The sequence below is a fragment of the Bidens hawaiensis genome, unplaced genomic scaffold (genome assembly GCF_021521415.1).
Source record: "Bidens hawaiensis isolate Kalapana, Puna unplaced genomic scaffold, B.hawaiensis_p1.1 tig00013503_1, whole genome shotgun sequence".
NCBI lineage: Eukaryota > Viridiplantae > Streptophyta > Magnoliopsida > Asterales > Asteraceae > Bidens > Bidens hawaiensis.
Window position 1 is genome coordinate 262,823 of NW_027492145.1, and position 22,133 is coordinate 284,955.

The window sequence follows — 22,133 nt, forward strand, 5'->3', positions numbered from 1 at the left end:
GAACTAATGTTTACAATCTAAGTTATAATTAGTATTTTAACAAAATGAATATTAACGAATAATTTTAACAATGATTTTTAATTCGAGGTTTAAGAAAACGAAGGTTCGATTTTTAAGATCAAAAACATGAAATATATTTTATATTTAATTTATAAAATTTTTATTGTTTTATTATGATTTTTAAATGATTAATTTAATTATATAAAAAGATATATAAAATATATTTCATCCTTTTGATCTTAAAAACAGTAATTAAACTATTGATTATTATTTAAAGACGTCAGTTAAGGATGTTAAAATAATTGTTTCGGTCAAACAACGGATTTTACGACAAAAATGCGATTTCTGGTGCTGGAATCCGGCAGCTGGAGGTGTCGCCGGGAAAACGAACGAAAGGGGGTGGGTGGTTTGGGTTTTAAATATTATATTTTGAACATTTTTATAATTTAGCCCCTCAAGTTTAATATTCTTTTAAAACTTAAATTAGATTATAAGTTACAGAAATAGTCTGTATTATTAATTGTTATCAATATAGATTTAATAATTATATTTATAGTGTAGCCCTTGAACTTTGAGGATGTTATGTATCATGATTTATAATTAGGATTTTTCGGATAATTACGCTTTTAACCCGCAAAGTTCATTTATCAATAAAGCTCGGGATCTTGTAAATAAATCAAACATAATAACAATTGAACGAACATTGGACATCAATCGTTGAGAATGTTTTATTAATGATAAACAACAATACATCAAAATGACTTACCGGGTTGGGTTAACAAGTAAAAATACTAATCGAAAATCAATGAATGTGTCACACCCCGACTAGCACAATGCGGAAGCGTAAAACGAGAATGTAACAGACACCTCTGATATCAACACATTGTTTATAAAGAAACATTACAAACTAATTTACAATATATTACATTTCTTTGTTCTATCGTTGTTTTCCAGTCTATGTGATATAAACAAAACTAGTTCATTAACTATACATTCTTACTACTAACATCCTTGCCTCTATTCACATGTCATCAACCACACACTTCAGGTAAGTAACAGATCATCAAATTACTCCGATTTAGGTACACCTGAAAAGCAGTTTAAAACGGGTCAACTACTAGAGTTGGTGAGTTTCACGAGTTTCAAGAAAACAGTAATGAGTATTCACAAGTCAGCACTTGTAATCATGAGATAAGTATGTATGTATGTAAATGATGTATGTGATATAATTATGCTAAGCTACAGTGAAGCCTGGACTGTTCGTGCTGCGTGCCTCCATTTCCCACGCTCAATCAACCACTGTGGCCCCTTTCCGCCCACAACATGCCCCGGTAGCTATGTCTAACACTACATAGCTGGTTCGTAAAAATTATGGTCATGTGCAAACGGTTTTGGTGTCTCGGCAAACCGTGCCGGCTCCGTTTGGGTTTGTCAAACCAATAGTACTATTCACAAGCCACCGGCTCGAAGTTAATCACTGTGATCGTGGGGACTTTCTTGTGTTAGCACTTAGATAATTCACATCACCACATGTTTCAGATAAGTACATAGATATAAGCAAACATGCCTTTCACCCCAAAAGTTCGTAAAACAGTTTAAAAGTGGGGTCATGAACTCACGGTTAGTAGATATTTAGTACTGTATCAACTCGTGGTTTGTTCAGTCCGCTATCAGTAGTTCCTATAATCAATATTATAATAATAATATTTTAATATTATTATAATCTCAATACTAAACTGGGCTGTATAACTAATCTGGGTGTAGCTGGAACGTCCAGAAAGTGGCAATAGGCTTAGGTTGTGATGTTGTTCAATATCTAATACTTAAAACTGAACTTGGCTCAGATTCCCGTTTTCCCAGCTGGGCCAAGTTGTTCGTTTACACGCTCAGAAAACAGTTATGGGAAAATAAGCTTGGGTAAATGTATTGGTTACTAAAATGATTAAGTTATAAGGAAGGATAACCTATTAGGGTCCCGGATTAGCCACGGGGCCCGTTTCCGTTTATACAGTCCCGGATTAGTCCAGGTTTCTCATAGAAAAGTTCATTTTTACTTAATTAGTCCAAAAATATGATTTTTGATCACTCTTGGTGTTTTGATTTTCCCGCAGGTTCACTAGTCACGAACTTGCCGGTTGTTATAAAAACTGAATTTGTTTAATATTCAGATTAGCATAATTAATTAACCGTTAATCATTAAACTATGAAAATTTAATCACTTATCAATTAAAATATGTAGATTTTTATAAAAATATTTCTGGAATTTATTTACTGATTTATTAATTTATAAAAATTCATTTTATCAGCTATATTTCGCCTGAAAATCGTCCGTTTACCCCAAACAATTTCCAAAAATTCACCAAAAATTCCTGAATACTCAAATCATATCCCAAAATAACCTGTATCAATTCCAGAATGTATAAAGCTCGTACAATATTCTTTTCGGCCCAAATTCGGCTGTAAAAATTCACACGAACGCAAATAAACAAAACACCTTTAAACTTCTCCAAATGATCCCAATTCATATGTAATCAAAATACATCAAATCTGAGTTCCCAGAAAAATTTCATAATTTTTGAAGTATTTTAGCTATTTTTCCCAAATAAACGTCCCAATTCGGTAATAAATTCGCCAAATATTCTTGGATGGTCGAAAATTTACCAAATTTGAACAGGGACTTATTGACATTGTCCCTGATGTTCCTGCAAAATTTCAAGTTCTAAAAATATGCACATCACAACCTTAACCTAAATAGCCCGTAAGCGAGTGTTTCGGCATTACCTTAGCGGGTTTGGCTCGTTTCCGACCTTTTAATCAAGTTTTCAGGTTCTTGTGCTTCTAAGAAAGCTAGGTACAAGTCCTATATCACAAACCAAGCAATATTCCATCAACATAACAGCCCTTAACTTAGGGTTTCGGCTAGTGCACAAAAACGAACTTTTGAACCGTAAAAACGCCGTTTCAACCTTTTAATCCGTGTTTATGGCCAAAAAAACTATCAAAACAGGTTCCTTACCATGTGTATGATCAAAAAATGTTTATGGACCATTTTTAGGATTTTTACACGGTTAGGAATGATTTTTAGTAACCAAGACATGTTTTTATGGTATTAAACAAGTTTACACAAGTAAAAAAGCTACTTATTTAAGCCCTTTACCTTAGGGTTTGGAGGTTTTCTGGAATTTTAGGATGCAGCTGCTTGGACCTCAGATTTCATAAACCAAATTGGATAAACAAGCTTCCTAAACAAGTTATATAAAAAAAATGGGGGTGGGGTGGGCTGGTCCGATCGGAAGGATTGTTTGGGCCCCCTTGGGCCCATTTTGGCCCAACAATCTGTTTTCTCAAGCCCAATACGAAAAGCCCGATCCAAATTTAGTTCGGGTTCGGTTTTTGGCGCGAAAAACTTATCGGGTGCGTTAAACAACGCGAAAACAAGTGTTTTTCGGCTAGTTTTGTGTAAAATTATAAAAGCATACTATATGTTTGTAAAAATCAAAAATATTTTCACGGATCGCTTAAAACATTTCAAATAAGTGTTGGTAAGTCTTTTTGGCTTAACGGATGATACAATGCTTGGTTTGTAACTATCTTTCGCGTTTAAATCTATAGCGGGTGGTTAAACGAGCATGTTTTCGTTTAACTTGTTTGCTATCAAACTAAGACCATATTTCTAATATTTTAGCTTGTATAGATCGTATATCACTTATAAATGCCCCCCCGAGATATCTGGGTCATAACCCGACCCGTTCGGTTAATTATTCGTTTGTTACGCAAAAGGCGTTTATTTGCTTAATTGGTAAATACGTACTGAGGTGTACCTTGTTTTGGCTCAAATGTCACAGAATGTCACAAAGTGGGGCCCAAGCGGACCCCAATAATTACAGCCGCCAATATGGACTCCCCCCTTTTTTATATTTTTATTTTCTTCCTCCTCAAGCTATTCTAAACACTTCTAACTTCAAAAATATCATTCTACACCCCTGTTCCAGCTGATCCTCTTTCTCTCAACTCATAACCTAAGGTAACCTGTCCATTTTTCATAGTTTTGAGCTTGTTTAATTATGATTTTTACATTAAGATTGATGTTTGATTATTAAAATCACTTCTAACCATGCAAAAACCCTTAAAATGATACAAAAATAGATATTGATCCTAAACACATGTACTAAGCTGAATCAAATACCTTTGTTTTGGCAAAAAAAACAAGGATTAGGAAGTTTAAATCATATTTTTACGGTTTAAAAACTCGGTTTCAAACCATTACCGAAATCCTTTGTTTCAAGGCTGGATGAATAATGTTACATGATTGATTTTGTGATATATGACTTGTAGATACATTATCTAGAAGACCAAGAACCCGAAAAAGCGAGAAAAGGGCCTAAACAACCGAAAACCGCAAAGGTATTACCGAAACCCTCGTTTGTGGAATGTTTAGAAATAGATTGTGATGCGTTTATTGTTAGTCTATAAACTTTTGCATGGACATCAGGACCGCATGAATAAGTCACTATCTAAATTTGGGAATTTTTCGATAATTCGATAATATTTTGCGAATTTATTACCGTTTGTTAGGGTTTATTTGGAAAAATTACTTAAACTGCTTGAAAAATTATGAAATTTTGTGTAGAACTCAGGTAATACATCATAAGATCACATATAAATTTTAAGGTCAATTGAAGAACCCTATATATGATTTCTGGATTCGCGTTTATTCGAGTTTTAACAGCCATTTAGGGCTCGAAAAAGAAATTTAGCAAAATTATTATGTTCTGGAATTTTAAATGGGATTTTGAAAGTCATTTGGATCACTCAAAAAATTTATTGGATTTTTCGAAAATCGTTTGGTATAAACGGACGATTTACCTTTTAAAAATAGCATATAAATTAATTTTTCTAAATTAATAAATCAGTAAATATTTTCTAAAATATTTTTATACAAATCTGCATATATTAATTAGTGAGTGTATAAATTTTCATAATTTAACGATAAACAGATAATTAGTTGTGCTAATTTGAAAGTTAAAAGAATGCAATTCTTATAAAAATCAACAGGTTTGCGATTAACGAACCGTTGGGATATTGGAACATCAAGAGTGGTCAAATATCATATTTTTGGGTTAGTTGAGTAAAACTTAATATTTTGTGAGAAATTTGGATAATTCAGATGAATTGTGCGTGTTTTCTCCAAACCAGACTGAATAAACAAAAATGAGCCCTGTAGTGAATCTAGACATCTAAACTATGATTTTTCTTTATAAATTTAATCATTTTATCAACCGACACGTTTACCCAAGTTTACGCGATCATACCAGCTTTCTAAACGCCTGAACGATCAACTTGGCCCAACACCTGAAACGGTGAAACTGAGCCAAGTTCGATTTTAAACATTAGACATTGAGCAACGTCAAAATCTAAGCCCATTGACATGTTCTGCGCGTGACAGCTATACTCAGACTATATATACAGCCCAGTTTAGTATGAAGACTATAATAATAATAAAATAATATTATTATATAATATTGATTATAATATCTGAGTGATAGCAAGTAAAACGAATCACGAGCTGATACCGTACTTAGTACCTACTAAACCTTGTGTTTCATGACCCCTCTTTCTAAACCGTTTTATGAACTTTTGGAGTGAAAAATATTTTGTTTATACTCGTATATCTGAAAATATGTGATGATGTGAATTATCTAAGAGCTAACACACAAAAGTCCCCACAATCACATTGATTAACTTCAAGTTGATGGCTTGTGAATAGTACTATTGGTTTGACAAATCCAAATGGAATCGACATGAATACCGTGGCAGACCATACACCGTTTGCACATGTTGATAATTATACAAACATGCTATGTAGTGTTAGACATAACTACTTAGGCATGTTGTGGGCGGAAAGAAGGCTACAGTGGTTGATTATGCGTGAAAAATGAAGACACGTAACACGAACGAACAGTTAGGCTTCACTGTAGCTTAGCATAATAATATCACATTCATATATGAATACATAAACCTTCTTACACGTTAGTGATTCTATATATAATTAATATCCTAAACTATGGATTAAAGAATTGTTAATTTGGCTAGGGTTTGTGGAGTTAGGAGATAATTTAAAACTTGGTATATGTACATATATTACTAGTTGTCACTATGTACCCCAATGAAAAAAAGAAAGACAGGCCCAACCCAACCAATGCAACGAAGAAACAGAAAAGACAGTTGACAGATGAACAGTATTATATAATTAAACATCCTTCATCCCATACTCTACAACTCCATCACGCAACCTACCCCAACAAATCTTGTTTTTGATTCTCATTCACATGATCTTGATCAGTTATGTTGTGGAAATGTTACTGTTACTATTCACATGAATCGTTTCAACCTTTTTTGTATAAAACCTTTGACTTTTATCAAAATTTTGATTTTTAAAGCGAGTAATATTGTATGATTAGTTAGCTGGAGTTGAGTGATCCAGTTGACCCTTGATTTCAATTGCTTTCTTATAATGTCTTCTACACGTATATTAAACGATAAAAATAACGAATGTAGTTCTTTTTGTTTTCTAAAATAGCTAAAATGGGTACACTGTGAAGCTTAATTTATTTCTATGTGAATGGAAATTAGACAAAAATCCTAAAACTCAGGTTTCAGTTACGTCTGTCTCCCCAAACTTTCTAATTATCCAAAAAGCTTGGTCCCCATTAAGAAAGTTTGGTTACAAGTCATGTCTCTGCCTATTTGTATTCCTGATTTAATCCACCAAAATAACATAAAAATAAAAATTCACTTTAATGCATGTTTTGGACAATATTATTGTAATGTCTGTCATGAGTTATCTCACAAAAAGACAGATTTAGGTACTAGCATGTGTATTATGCATTGGATAGGTATACTGTATACAAATTACAAATACTAGGGTTCAAAAAGTAATTATAACTTATCTTTTTAAGAAAAGCTAAATTATAATTACTTTCAGTGTCCTGTTAGCAAAACAAACAAACAAACAAACAAAGGTAAATGAAATCTTAATCTATATTCAGTAACTACTGCTTTTTGTGAGTATACCTCCTGTAGACCTAAGACATTGCACGGTCATCCTGCTCCTCATGAATTACTTTAAACTTAGGCATACCTTTGGAAGAAATTTGGGAGATCCACTCATCTGATACAACAAAGTTGTGGTTATATGAATAGGAAGTCGAAGACGACACTAAAAACCTATGTTCCAGCATTGATTCATGAAAGATGTCATTGTAATCACTTTGCGGTTCAAATTGACCCCAAGAGCTTGATTGGAGTGTAGTTTGAAGGGCTTAATGCTTGATAAGGGTATTCATCAGGAACTTTCTTCAACTCGTTGTCGAGCTCCTTGATGCACAATTTTTGTTTTGTTCTTTCCCTAGCCCTTGCTCTTGCCTCTGCCCTTGACTGGTCTCTTGCAAGATTAGCATGAAATGTTCCAGGTTTGCACTTTTGTGTCATTTTCTTCTTTTCTCCATCAAGAAACTTTAGAGCTGACTTTTTCTGCCCTTTATCTTCATCTGATCCTGACCCTCCCTTGATGGTTTCAAGGAAAGCCATCTCACACTGATTAGTACTAATGGTTGAAGATGAGGATTGCTTTGTTTCTTCAATTAACTCCTTAATTGCCTTCTTCGACTTCGTAAAGAGCCAATCTAGGGTTTTGCTTGCTTTATCAAACCCTAGCAAGTCTTGAAGCACAAAAAACTTTCTTGCAATGTCAATAGATAATCTCACCCTCCTATTCCTGGGACCTTGAGCTGTATAGATTTTACTATGCCCATCTTTTTTGGATGTCACCACTTTCCTCTTAGAGAGGTACACTACTGACTCCAAAAGATCATTATAATCTTCACAATATTGCAACCCAGCCCCTTTTTGCTCATCTGTATAGGCAGCTGGTTGGGCTATTGGTGGAGGAGAAAAACTGTTGTACGAATGAAAATTAATAGAATCACCGGTAACAAAAGGGTTGTTATTGTTGTGTTCATGATGGGTGAAATAGACATCATCTTTTTGAAGGTCAAAGAGGGAATTGAAAGGATGGGAGACATGGATGGGAGAGGGAATCTGTGGAAAAGGGTTTGAGGAAAACATAGTTATTTGGATATGAAATCTGAAGTAATAACAATAATATTTAACAAACAAGTTTAAATATAAGCTCATGGATCCAAATAAAGCTAAGGAGTAAAGTTGCATTTAAGAGACCACCTCCCCTCTTAAGCTTTCCACTGTAAATCTTCCGTTTTAGGGCACGAGTCTGCTCATACCTCCTCTCTCAATAATAAAGTATAGAGTACTAGCATTAAGGAATAGTCAAATAGAAACAGGTTAAAAGTGTACTATATATCTTCAAATTTCTTTAGGGTTTCTTAACGGTAAAAAAAAAATATAAACCTAGATATAGGATAAAACTAGGGATGCATATACCTTTCAATTACCATAACTTATCAAAAACTCGGCCCCTCCAAAGTTTAGAAAATTACAGAATGAAATGGTTACAGTATTTAATAAGTTCATGAAACTATATTTTACTTTCGGTTTATTCAATACTCTAAAGTACTTATAATTACTGTACATGATGAAAAAAGCCAACATTTTAGATATTCCAAAGAGAGCCCGATGCAACTAGACAACATTTTTGGTTTGAATGCGACTAGTAGAGTTCGTATCTCATGATTATTTTTTTTAGTGTTTGAAACCACCCCTATTATATGGATGAGTCATACTGAGATGAAATGTTAACCGTCTATAATGATATTGGCGTTTCAGGCTTGACTCACCTAATAACACAATAAAGAAGGAAACCCACTACTGAGAGAACCCCTCCCCCCCTTCTCTTCCCCGAGGCTGGTTTCAAACTTGATACATTAAGATCTTAAGCCTAAACCATCACCCACCACTAAAGATTTGATCACCACTAAGAGAACCTCCACCCCCCCCCCCCCCCCCCCAAGTTGTTTCAAACTTGAGTTATTAAGATTTTAAGCCTTAACCATCATCTAACCCTAAAGATTTTACCTTTTTTTTCCTTGTTAAGAATTTTGTTTATTATGTTATTATCTTAGTATTAGACTATTAGATCAGTGGTATTTCGAGAGAATTTGACAATGCTTCAAGAAATTTGTTTCAATAGATGGTTTAATATAAAAAAACTTTAATTAGTTTTAGTTGCTAATTTAGCAAGGTTAGCAAACTTCTTTCCTTTTGTGAACTTGAAATCTTTTGGAAAACCAATAAGCTTATAGAAATTGTTCACCAAATGCTCATTTCTCTGGCAAAGAGTGCACACCAGAGTCCTCATATTCTCCCTCGTTCCTCAACTAACGGTTCCTTCACTACTTGCATTCGTAGATGCAGAGGATGCAGTGAAATCGGAGGTGGTGTGAATTTTCTTTTGCCTCTCATCTTGCATAAGAATCCCATATGCACGATTAATAGAGGAAAGGTTCTGCATCATCAAAATGTTTCTTCTGATCATGTCATAATTAGGATTAAGGTCAACAAGGAACTGAATCAGTCTTTGACCCTCATCTCTTTTAGCAAAAGAATGAGAAGCCCCACAAGTGCATGAAGGAATGGTATTGATTGCATTAAGCTCATCCCAATTCGATTTCATCTTAGCAAAATATCACTACTACCTTGAGTGATTTGGCGAAGGTTCTTTTACAATAAAATCTTAGCACCATTTACCTGACCATAGCAGACTTAAGCTCATTCCAAAGAATCTGAACAGTCTCAACATACAAAAAACTATCACGAACATCATGACTGAGAGTGTTAAAAATCCATGATATCACCATATCATTGCAACGTTGCCAATAAGCAAGAAATGGTTGATTAACCGGAATGATTACAGTGTTGTTGATGAAACCGAGCTTGTTTTTAGCTTAAAGAGCAATCTTCATTGTTCTTTTTCAAGCTCCAAAATCATTACCGTCGAAGAATTTGGAAATGAGGATCATACCGGGATGATCAGACGGATGAAGATTAAGAGGATTCGAGAAATCAATCGTCATGTTTTGAACAAAAAGAACTATTCGGGGCTTCAATTAGGAAAACACAGCAAAAAAAAAGAACAAAAGCACGAAATAAAAAACAAAAAGACTTATGCGTCGTGAATGTTATACGGTGTATAAGTATGTATTGTTTTGAGACTCGTGCACCAGAAAAACTTATGCGGCGTGTAAGTGTAATCAAAGAGAAAATGACAAAAATATGAGGAAAATGAATGAGAAAAGATCTTAAACTTTGAGAAAAAGTTTAGAAACAAGAACATGACATATTGAGACATTTTGATGAGGTTTGAATGGATAAAAACTCTTAAATGAAGAAAAGAAGGAGAAAAAGAGATGAAAATGAGGATTTGCAAGAAGAAACGAGGTCAATATCCGAAGAAACACAAGAACGATGAAAAAACGATGATCAAATGATCAAAAATCAAGAAGAAACAGCTGATGAAGAGAGAAAACCGGTGAAATGAGAAAAAACCGGTTGAAACGAAGAGCTGGACTAACAACCTTCCTTTGATACCATGTAGTCATTGGAAATGATGGCATAGGAATAAAAGGAGAAATGAAGCACAAAGAGAAAATTTTATTATCTCAACATGAATTCTTACATATATGAGTGTATGTTGTTTTATACTACATACACATTATATATACATACATGTTCACATGATCGATCTAAATTTTGATGTAAAATATTGTCATCGTCTGGTTGCATAAATATATATTCATATGTGAAACAATGAAGTAGTCTCTATATGTCTAGGAGAGTTTAAAAGCATTCTTTGAAGCTTTGCAATCTCGTTGTCAACTGAAATGTGAAAAATGTACCATTCAAGCCAAAAACATGGTTAAAAAAATACGTTTGTTTAATCATTAGATTAAACAAATATATAGTTTTAATAAAAAAATACACTCTATAGCTTATCTAGCTATTATAATAAAGTAAAACAAGTGGAGACATACGTCAGTTGGAGATTCATTCTAAGCCAAAATTTCCCGCTATTTTCTTATTTTTAATGAAAACTTAGTTATGTCAATGTAATAAAAACATTTCAATACATCAAATAATCAAACTAGTAAGAGTGTTCGCGTGTTGCGGCGGGGACACAGTGAAGATTCATTTGGTATAAGTCTGGTTGTGGCAGAGGCATGAACGTGTGCAACCTCTATAATCATTTTATTCAAAGGACTAAATTATTATCATAAAAAATAAATGGGAAATGCAAACGATAGCTATTAGGCAATAATTAACAACTACAGGAGGTTATTTTGTTAAAAAAGATATATATTTAAACAAGTTAGTTTATTTCTATAGGGTGGAAATAAGTTGGTCAAACTAAAAAACCTTTGTTATATAAATTTAGCATTTTTATAGTTATAAAATTTTAGCATTTCTATAAAAAAAATGCGTGGTAACGTGTGGTAACAATTGAAACACTAATAACTAAAACAACCAGTTTTGAACGACCCTCATTTGGCATATATAAAAAAGCAGATATACTTTTACTCGAAAAAGCTTATTCATGATTATGAAATTTAGTTTTGAGGAATAGCAGTAGATTCAGAGACTAGATTTGTACGCGATAAAAAATATATTTTGCAATTGTTTGGTGAGGTATAGAAGGTACAACTATAATGTTGCTGACTTGTCAAACAAATTCATGTTAGACATCGAAATCATAAAGCGTACGTAACACCAACACTAAGTATTACTAAACTATTGAGTATGAAAATCTCATAAATCGACGGTTCTAGATTTACGCGTAAGTCCTAAGACTTAATTTGCATGATTAAGCACCCTAACTTTAAAAAGTTAATGATCAAGGTCCCGAACATTATTAATAGCATAAAAGTCCTTTTCTGCATGATTAAGTCACAGAAGTTTATTAAGGGGACCTTTTGGTTATATCTAAAGATTTAATGGTGCAAAAATAATGTCCACGGACTTATGTTGAAAGTTAGGAGAACTCGTTTTCACAAATGTCTTAAAAATACAAATTGGGTGATAGTCATCATATATGACCAGTTCCTTTTTGAGTTACTTTGTTTCCATTTTATAGAGGAAAAATAACCCAAATATAAGGAAATGGTCAAAATTGCTACCTTTAGAAAACAAGGACAAGTAATGAAACTTACAAGTCCGTGTATTACCTTAGAGATTAAGTACCATAATACTTGACAAATAAATGATACAAAATCCATGCCGGGACCATAAAAGCAGCTAATGACAAAGTCAAGAAACCTCCGCTTAATCCAAAAGAGAAATAAACCTTTTTTAAAGGTTGTATTACCTTCGTCAATCTAAAAAAATAATTATGCCACTAAATAAAACAAATTGTAATAATATATTAATACACACCATACTGATAGAGGCATATTCGTCACAAGTTCCTATGAAACAATATCAAATCAGTAAACCATAATTCATGAAAGAAAAATCTTAATAAAATAAACAAATTCCAAAAATGATAAAACAGCAAACCTGTTTTGATGATTTGAGGGAAAAAATTCCAACAAATTCTTAGGAATGACATCCCAGCAAGTGAGCATGGAATAAACATCAAATGCGCCAAGTAAAGATGAGCAAAGCTGCATTTGGGAAGAGATTGATGAACATTTGCAACTACTAAACTCAAATCCTTTAGTAGAGGTGTCATTATGAATCATTTCTTGCACTTTGATCATAAATTGCTCAGGAATCTCCTGGGCATGTTCTGATACTATTCTGTTGCTTCTTTGATTCGAAGCTTCATCATTGTTTTCTTGATTGATTGGATTTGACATTTCTGTAAACAGAATTTATTTAGTATGAAAGAAATATATTATTGATAACAAGCATTCACAATAACTGCGTGATACTAAAATAGATGATATAAGTATGAAATATCTATTTATGCTACGTTTAATTATTTCTTCGTATTTCGAGAGAATTCATAGAAGATCTCTTATTGACTGTTCTTTTTCTTTTGATCTCACATCTCTTTCTTGAGATTCACGTAAGGCACAATCTCAATACTTTTTCTTGGATAGTGTTGGGATTATGATTCCATGCATCTTCTCGTTACTTTATATATTTGTTCTTGATTCAGCAGACTTTGAGAATTTCTCTAATTTTCTTTCTAGGTCTATTCCTAGTAAAATATTCAGTTGATTTGAAGTTAATTTCTCTTTTAAAAATTTGTCTACCTGGACTTTTCCTTAATCCCATTGATGAGTCTTCTTTTGCTTCCAATTATATTAGAAATATTACTCGGAAAATTTGTGCTTTCTACTCTTGACGTACCACAATAAAATTTTAAAGACAAGTTTAATATTCGGGGAATTCAAAACATACCCTTTATTCATATTGTAGTTCGCAAGAGTACACAACATTATTATACTTGTTTACAACTATTGCGGTTCTTAATGTCTATTTCTTCCAACGGACAATCAATTTCTTGATTTTACTGTCCTTTTTAGTATTCCCCGTCGTTTTCTTTTCTTTCCCTTTTTCCTTTTCTTCTTCCATCTCTATATCATTGAGCATTGATTCAGCAAATTTTTGTAACATCGACTCCATAGCATGTTGAATCATCTCTAATGTACATTCCTTCACAGTCTGTGCTCCAGCATTCAGTTTGAGGATGAGCAAAGTAAGGATCCTGATTTATTAGGTAATTGAAATATTCCTACCCTTGAGGATTTCCTTTTTGATTGATCATTATTCCTTTTCCTTTTGATTTTATCGATTTCTGGGATCTACTTGATTCACTTGATCCTGTTCCTTGCATTTCTTGTCTTTGGATAATATGGGCTAGTGGGATGTTGGAATCGAAGGAATCCGAATTTTCTTCCATTGAGCTCTGATATGAGTGTTCACTACTAGATATAGGGATTAGAAGTAAGGCTATCCCTATACACCCTTTTCCTTTACTTGATGGAAGATGATATGATCCTTGGCTGGATTGTCGATTAGACATCTGCATGAAGTTTAGATTGAGAAGTAGGATTGTATTCATATCTTATCCGTAATAGTTTTACTTAGATTTTAGATACTTTTAATTAAGCACCATCAGTATTTAAAATTGAATCTTATGTTAAATCATATGTTGATATTTTCTTTTAAATACTAATTCTGATTCAAAGCCTACGTATACTCAATACCTAATTCGCTGAGAACGATGGCTCTGATTCCAACCGTGTCACACCCCGACTTAGGGCCTACCTTGTGACTTAGGGATCACGTAATCCCTTAAAATTTGAGATCACGTAATCTCATATTTGACTGACTGTTTAAGACAAACAACCCGTTTATCTTAATGACTGAAAAAGGTTTAACATATTCACCTGTGATTGTGATTGTCTTTACTGAATGATGTGGTGATCTCGTTTGAAAACCCTTGTGAATGATTGATGATTGATCTTGTATTATTAGTTTGGTGATATCAGCATTTTCCTACTCAGTATGCTATTGACCTATATTTGTAATAGGCATGCATAAGTACCTAGATGCTATATCTTATCATATTTAACAGACTTTAAGTCTATTTCAGTTCGGCAGACTCGAGCTCTGATCAGCAGACTCTTAGGTCTGACCTAACCTTAGTAAAGTTATAGTCGTTTTATGAAAATACTTTGTATTTACATATGACGTTTGGAATAGCACGCTTTGGCCAAATAAAGGATATCATGTTGGCAAACTTCTCCAGATAAGCAAATGGGTCCTGCAATTGATTGGGATGTGTACGAATTACTTTCCTTAGGCAAGAAGAGTCTACTAATGATATCCCCCTTCCAGTTACTACGTGCCCGTCAAAATATAGTTTTGATAACATTACTTCTTGTGGAAGCAGCATTATTATATTTAATGAAACATTACTTTGAAAATCAGTTATGTTTAACGAGTATAACCATAGTTAAAATTTAATAACTATATAATAAAGTAACTTAACCATAATCCTACCTTAGTCGGCTAGACGGAGTAAAAACTAGGAAAAACAGCAGCAATTAGGCTTGTGCTTCGATTACAGGATCAGTAGCTCGTTAATCAGCGTAACCACACCTCGTTTCTTTGCGTAAACAGCCCTCAGCATCTCGGAACTCTCAAGCGTGCTTACCATTGCTAACTATGTGAGTTTGAAGGTGAGATGGGATGGTTTTGGCTTGAACCCGTAGCTACCTATTTATAGGCACGATTTGTGCATCTTCGCTTATCGCAAAGATGCATGCTATGGCGGTTCGCAACGCACGAAAGTGCATGGCGGGCGCCGCAATCTTGCATGTCAACCCCGTGCTGACACGTGTCGCCACGTAACTGGATAACGTTGAAATGTGTGCCAGCAACTTCGCGACGCGCGAAGTTGTTCAGCTTTCATCTTCGCGATACGCGAAGATGCATGAAAATTGAAATTTTTATATTTCGTCCTTCTAGTTCCGCAGTTTGCATTCTTGCCCCTTTAATTTCTAAAATTTACATTTTTAGCCTAAAACTTGAATGGGGTATTCTCGCGATGTTATAGTCGGCATTAAATTTGTTAAGCTGGGCCTACTCCTCTGGAAACACATGAAGAAGACAACTTTAAAAATTGATGCAGAGCATTACAATTAGACTTAACTACACAATTGGTGTCTAACATTTCATGAAAGTAACAATATTGGGTGTTAACATTTAAAAGTCACTTGTTTAGGTACTCAAATTTCAATTTTGTAATAAAGTTGGGTACTAAGTCTTACATCCGTTAACAAACTTAACAGGATGGGAGGGTACTTTCTTCATATCCTAAAAACTAAAATATATATAATTATGTTATATGATATTATCATTAAATACCTAAAGTTTGATCGATCATTGTTAACTGGTATCGTTGGATTTGAAGGACTCTAAATTGAAATGATGGTAGGCGGAGGGCGGCAGTGGGTAGCGGTGGTGCGAAGGAGATCGATTAGACTTTGGGTATTGAATGATAATATCATATAATGAAGATAACATATTATTATATATAACAATTAGGAAGTTTGGTGCTGCTAAGTGTCGATGGAGCCACTTGGTGGCACTGTATTGGTCATTGTCATTTTTTTTTTGTTTTTTTGTTTTTTTTAGTTTCGGTACTGTAATGAACATAACGAACCGAATTCGCGTAGACTCACAATCTTGACGACCATGATCGACAACGTTCAGGTTTTACCAATATCCAAGTTTACCAACTGACACCACCCATTAGTCCACCTCAATTTATATTTTTACCGTTTTTAGCTTCAGTATTGTAACGAAAGTAACCTGAACCGAATGAATTCGTGTCGAGTTATCGCCTCAAGGCCCTGGACTGACAACGTTTGGGTTTTACCACTGCCTGGGTTTATCGACGAAATAAATGTCAAATATTTTATATTTTTTTAATATGCTAATTTAACAAATTTATTTTTTGGTTTTAATGCTTAGGTTTTACCAACGGTGTCCCTACTTTAACGAGCATAACCGATAATATTTGAACTCACGTTGACTTACCATCGTAACACTCGGGGTATTACAACACATGAGTTTTTATGTTCAGTTTATTTGTACATATATTAGTATGTTAACTTAGTCGTTTCACTCGTTTATTTTAGGAACTTTGGTACTTCATACATGCTTGTTGTGTTTCAGGTCACAGGTACTTAACGCGCTTAATTTGGACCTGTACGAGCATGGAATGAAGACCCGGGATGTCTAGCACGCTTACCGAGGCAGTCATTTGTATTTACTGAGAAAAGAGACCCATCGCGTAGCGCGATGGGTTTTGAAGGCGGGGCATCGTGCTACGCGATGCCCTGTAATTTGGCAAGAGTTGACTTATGGTCCATCGCGTAGCACGATGGACCAGGGGAGGAGACCATCGTGCTACGCGATGGTCCCCAGAATCGTGAAAGTTAGGGTTTTGTTTTATAAAACATTTTGACGACCCTAGACGCTATTATTGACCTTCCAGGCGATTTTCAGAGCAGCAAGGAGGGCCACCATCACTTCCAATCATCTCAAGGCCTCATATATGTTCCATAACATCATAATCGAAGCCCAAGAGACGCCGAGACGCGGCTAGATCCTTCGAGTCATACCCGGGATGTATAGTTTGTAATCTTTCAGTTATTTTCTCATGTACTAGAACGATTGATTGTAATTATCTTGATGTTAATCTATGAGTATTGATGTCTAGTATTATTGTGCACAACATCAGTTTATGTTTATTTCGATCAGAACGATTAGTGTGCCAGTTGCTATGATAATTGCTTATAGGATTGTTTTGACCTATTAATTATGAGAAAGCTTACGTTTGCCCTTAGTTGAGTCACACTGGCAGGGACCGTTTGATAACCAGTGCCGTGTGTTAGCGAGCATGGATGCCTAAGGTTTAACCGGTTAGTCGGTCTGTAGTTAACACAGGATAGTTTATCTTTTATGTGCATGAGTTTGCTGTTAGTTTACTTGGATTCCTGGGTGTGATTTGCTTTGTTAATTGACTGAATACTTAAGTAATTGTTCGTTTATTACAAAACTCAAATTGTTTGCTAGTGTGATCAGCACTTTAATTGAATTACTTCATAATGTTAGGAATCGTTTACACTTTACACTGACCACATACTCCTCGTGGTTCGACACCCTACTTACCCTAACTAGTTTAAGGTGATTAGGACACTGATTTATATTGATTTTGATTAGATAGCGACAGTTTAGCATCAAAATGGCGCCGTTGCCGGGAGTTAGTGCGCTTAGTGTTTTTGTGTTAATTGATTTCGTTGTTTAATTTAGTTTAATTTAGTTGTTATTTTATTTTTAGCGTAGTTTACTTTATTTTCCCATTTTACGCTGGATGTGTTCGTTGTGCAGGTAACAGGTTTATGCACACCCCCCATTCAGGAAGAAATTCTCCGTTGATTTACGAGCCAGAAATCGAACGGTTAGCTCGGCAGAACCGAGCTCAGATCAGACAGTCAGACATGGAAGGTCAGAACCAGAACCAGAATCAAAACCCAAAACCCACCACCCGAGATCAATGATTTCCAACCGGAACCAAACCCACCGAATAATCAAAACCCTCCAAATAATGACTTACCACCACCAATAAACACCAATCAATAACCCCAAAATTCAGCCTGACAATCCAGAAACCGAAACCGAAACTATGACAGATCCAGGCCATCAGCCCCGAATAGTACCCCTCGTCACCGACAGTCGATTATTCAAGAGTTTGACCATGTCAGTATTTATACTGAAGATGAAGAAGAGGGAGATGAGGAGGAATTTAGGCCGAGAAATTATAATGCGGGTTTGCGTGTTGAAGAGGTTGAGGAATCGGTCAGCGTGAGAGGCAACAGGTGGAGGAACAGGAATCTTGATCGAGGTGGTATAGGAAGATATCGGGAGGAACAGAGACAACCAATTCAGGTTAATCGGCGAGGTTTTGAGGAACCGAGGGCCAGATAAAGGAATTACAGGCCTCCGGTTCAGGGTGTTAACAGTCGGTTCAGACCGGCCCCCGATTGTCCCACAGGTGCGTGTTCAGGGACAACCGACATTTAAATCCCGTCCGTCCTACAACAACATAGTTCTCCATTTTCACGGATTGGGATCAGAAGACCCGTATTCACACTTGTCAGATTTTTCAGCTATTTGCGGGTCTATTGGTGATGGTACTTATGATCAGGATGAGGTTCGGTTGCGGTTGTTCCAGTTTTCATTAAAAGATAAGGCAAAACACTGGTTCAACTCACTACCTATGCATAGTATCGAGATCTGGGCTGAGATGCAGCAGGTTTTCCTTAACGAGTATTATTCGCAGTCGAAGACTAACGAAGCCCGGATGGAGATTCGACATTTTTCACAGTCACCGAGTGAGTTATTTCATGAGGCATTTATTCGTTATAAGGAGATAATCAGGAAATACCCGCACCACCAGAATGAGTTGTGGGAGTTAGTAAAGTGTTTTGTTGACGGGTTGACATACGAGGATAGAAAATATCTGAAATCGTCATGTAATGGGATGTTGTTGAACCAACCAGAAGAGAATGATTGGGATTTCCTTGAATTTATGTTTGAGGATTCCAAGTCAAAAGCAGCAGCTGAACGAAGACGAAAAGTTGGGACTACCAGGTCACTTAAATCAGCCTCGAGCGAGTCAGACAAAATTTGTAGAGTTGGAATGAGAACTCGCAGGTTATCGAAAGGAGAAGAAGAAAGATGTTGGTAAAGTCGGGGTGAAATTCCCGGTTTGTTCAAATTGTGACGAGTTAGGGCATAAGGTTGAAAATTGCCCCGGGTTTGATGATGATGAGTATACCGATGAGGAGGAAGTCAATTACGCGTACGGGGGGTCCAAGGGCCAAGGGTTCAATTCTAACACTTACCACCCGGGCCTAAGGAATCACCCGAATTTCAAATACGGGAACGCATCTAACCAGTCAAACCCGAACTTTCAGGGTCCAGTCAGAACCGACAGCAGAACAGCTATCGACAGGGTGATTCAAACAGTCAGTATAACAGTCGGGGATATAACAGAGATGGTTACCGGGGTAACAGCTCGTCAGGTAATCAGAATCAGGACCAGCAGAAGGGTAGTTCGGGAAATTCAGATGAGTCAATACATTCAAAGTTAGATGCGTTGTTGAAGCTCGTGACTGATAATCAGAAGGAAACGCAGAAACAGTTCGAGTTGAGAGACAAGTCAGCAGAGGCGATGTCAAAGCAGATAGGTCAGCTCGCAACAGACGTGGCGAGATTTCAGAAGAACGCGGGTCAGCTACCGAGCGATACCACAGTGAACCCGCAACATGCCAATTCAAGCTCTAAGAAAGGTAATAGTGTGCATATCAACGCGGTAAGTCTTGTACCTCATTTTGAAATTACTTGTGTTGAAGTTGAGTCACCACCGCAGGTTGTTGAGGCGGTGGTGAATGATGTTAGTGATGAGAATGAATGTGTTTGTCAAAATGAAATGGTTTTCCAAAATGAAGTTAAATTAAAAACTGATGAGTTATCTTTTTGTGAAAACTGCACTTGTGAGAAATGTTTAAATAGCAAATCGACCAACACAGATGATGAGGAGGTGGAGGATAATACCACCTCAAGTAAACTTCAAGACCCGAGAGTGCCATTTTTATCAATTCAAATTGGAGATTTTAAAACTGATCGGGCACTTCTAGATCTTGGAGCTTGTGTTAGTGTCATGCCCGGCAGTTTATATGTTCAGTATGAGTTTGGCCCGTTAGAAAGTGTAAACACCACTGTGGTGTTGGCGAATCAAACTTATACACAAGCCCGGGGCATGGTCACTAATGTAATGGTTCAAGTGGATGAATTTAGTTACTCAGTTGACTTCCTTGTACTTGATTATGCTAAGGGTAATATTAAACAAACTGAAGTCATACTGGGCAGGCCGTTTCTTACCACGGCACGTGCGGTAATTGATTGTGCTAAGAGATTTATGGGCATTAAGTGTGGGAACCGTGTTAAGCGGTTATTATTGTTTGAAAATGCTACTAACGCTTCTTGTTGACAAGTGTGTACCATCATGCACAAATCATACAAGAGAGGGGTGTTTTACAACTGAAAGGAACGAGCTGAAAGGTAGCATGAAGAAGAATGGTTCGAAGGAGAGAGTGAGTAAGATGAAAGATGATGAGAAATCAGTAACGGGGAAAGGAAAGGTTGACAAAGAATTGGTGAGCCTCATTGTGACCTCATCGGTTGATGAAAATACTTGAAACATTTGAGGCATTGTCGAGCTGTAGACACGCAATTCAGCGCTGACCGGGAGGCAACCCGGGGTTGTAAGTGTGTTCCATTTTATTTTCTTTTCGTTGAGTCGTTGTTTGACTTTGGTCTTGAGTTCTGTGCAGCATATCTCAAGTGTGGGGAGACTTTTGGTGCAGTGTGTGTCTTGGAGGTTCGGTAAGTAATTGGTTAATTTCACGGCTTTCCAGGTAAGTATTGCAAATTCCGACTTCGGAAACATGTTCAGGGTGTTGTCGGGATGTCGAAAAGTGACTGGGTCGGAAAATGCCCGACCCCAAATCAGCAAAAACTTTATGTTCATTGGGGGCCATTGCGTACCATCGCGCTACGCGATGGTGGCTGGGACTTCCCAGACATCTGACGTCATCGCGTAGTGCGATGACGCCAAGACCAACCCCATTGCTCTACGCAATGGGGTCCAAACCCTAATTTGAATTAATTGGGTCGCGTAGGGCGACGTGTGCTTACCTGACCCATTGCGCTACGTGATGGGTCCTCGGATCTCTAAAAAAACGAAAAAAAAATATTTAAAATAAATAAGTAATAATAATATTTTTATATAACAACCCTCCCACCTTGTCTGTTGTATTTGATTTGAATATTTGTATATGTTTGTATATTTGTTTGTGTTGCTTTTGGAACTTGTAGGTGTGTTCACTACAAACCCTCACGAGACCTCACTCGTCCACCCGGGCTACCGGGGGGTTTAAAGGGCTTGTTGCATACGCTAAATGCAACCGTGATTCCTACGAAAGTGAGTTAGGTCTTTTATTATTTTTAATTAATTAACAAAAAATTTTATGAAATTGACTAACTCGGCTCGGTAATGATTTTTATAATATAATAATAATATTAACTCTCGAAAGACCTAAGTCTTATACTTGTGAGTGGTTGCTTATACATGTCTTGAGATTTGTGCAGATTTGATTAGACAGTATTGGTTAGTGGTGGAGACGTGTGTCACGAGTGTGTTGAGTTGTGGGCCGAGTTTAGCATTGCGTTGTCATTATTATCAGGTGATTTCAGTTTCATAAACTATTTTGTTATTTTTAGTTTAGTTGTTCGAAATGTAATTGTATAATTTGTTTTAGTTCATCACATTTGTTGCCCCGAGTTTTTAAGTGGTCAAACTGTCAGTTCAACCCCGCCCCCCAAATGATTATTAATTGTTTTATTATTTTAACATTGAGGACAATGTCAACCTTAAGTCTGGGGATGGGGGAAATTGAAAATTTTTAGCCCGATAGTACCTCGAATAGTATTCAAAAACCTAAGTTATTAACTGTCACTTATTGCTATTAATGCCAAGATAGAGGTTTTTGGTCATGGTTGGTTTTTCAGCTTCT

At 35.9% G+C, this 22,133-nt stretch overlaps 1 protein-coding gene across 1 annotated transcript; it reads right to left on the reverse strand.

Annotated features, from left to right (window-relative positions):
- Window positions 1-1,117: 1,117 nt before the first annotated feature.
- On the reverse strand, window positions 1,118-8,127 carry LOC143544225 (transcription factor CYCLOIDEA-like). Its single transcript, XM_077036372.1, has 3 exons — window positions 7,364-8,127; window positions 2,304-2,317; window positions 1,118-1,170 (listed from the first exon to the last, which is right to left on the reverse strand). Exons 1-3 carry the CDS (start codon window positions 8,125-8,127, stop codon window positions 1,118-1,120), a joined length of 831 nt encoding a protein of 276 aa, XP_076892487.1.
- Between the last annotated feature and the right edge of the window lie 14,006 nt (window positions 8,128-22,133).

Bases quoted from the DNA above. Each gene is read 5' to 3' on its own strand.
- LOC143544225 (XM_077036372.1), bottom strand. From the start codon at position 8,127: ATGTTTTCCTCAAACCCTTTTCCACAGATTCCCTCTCCCATCCATGTC.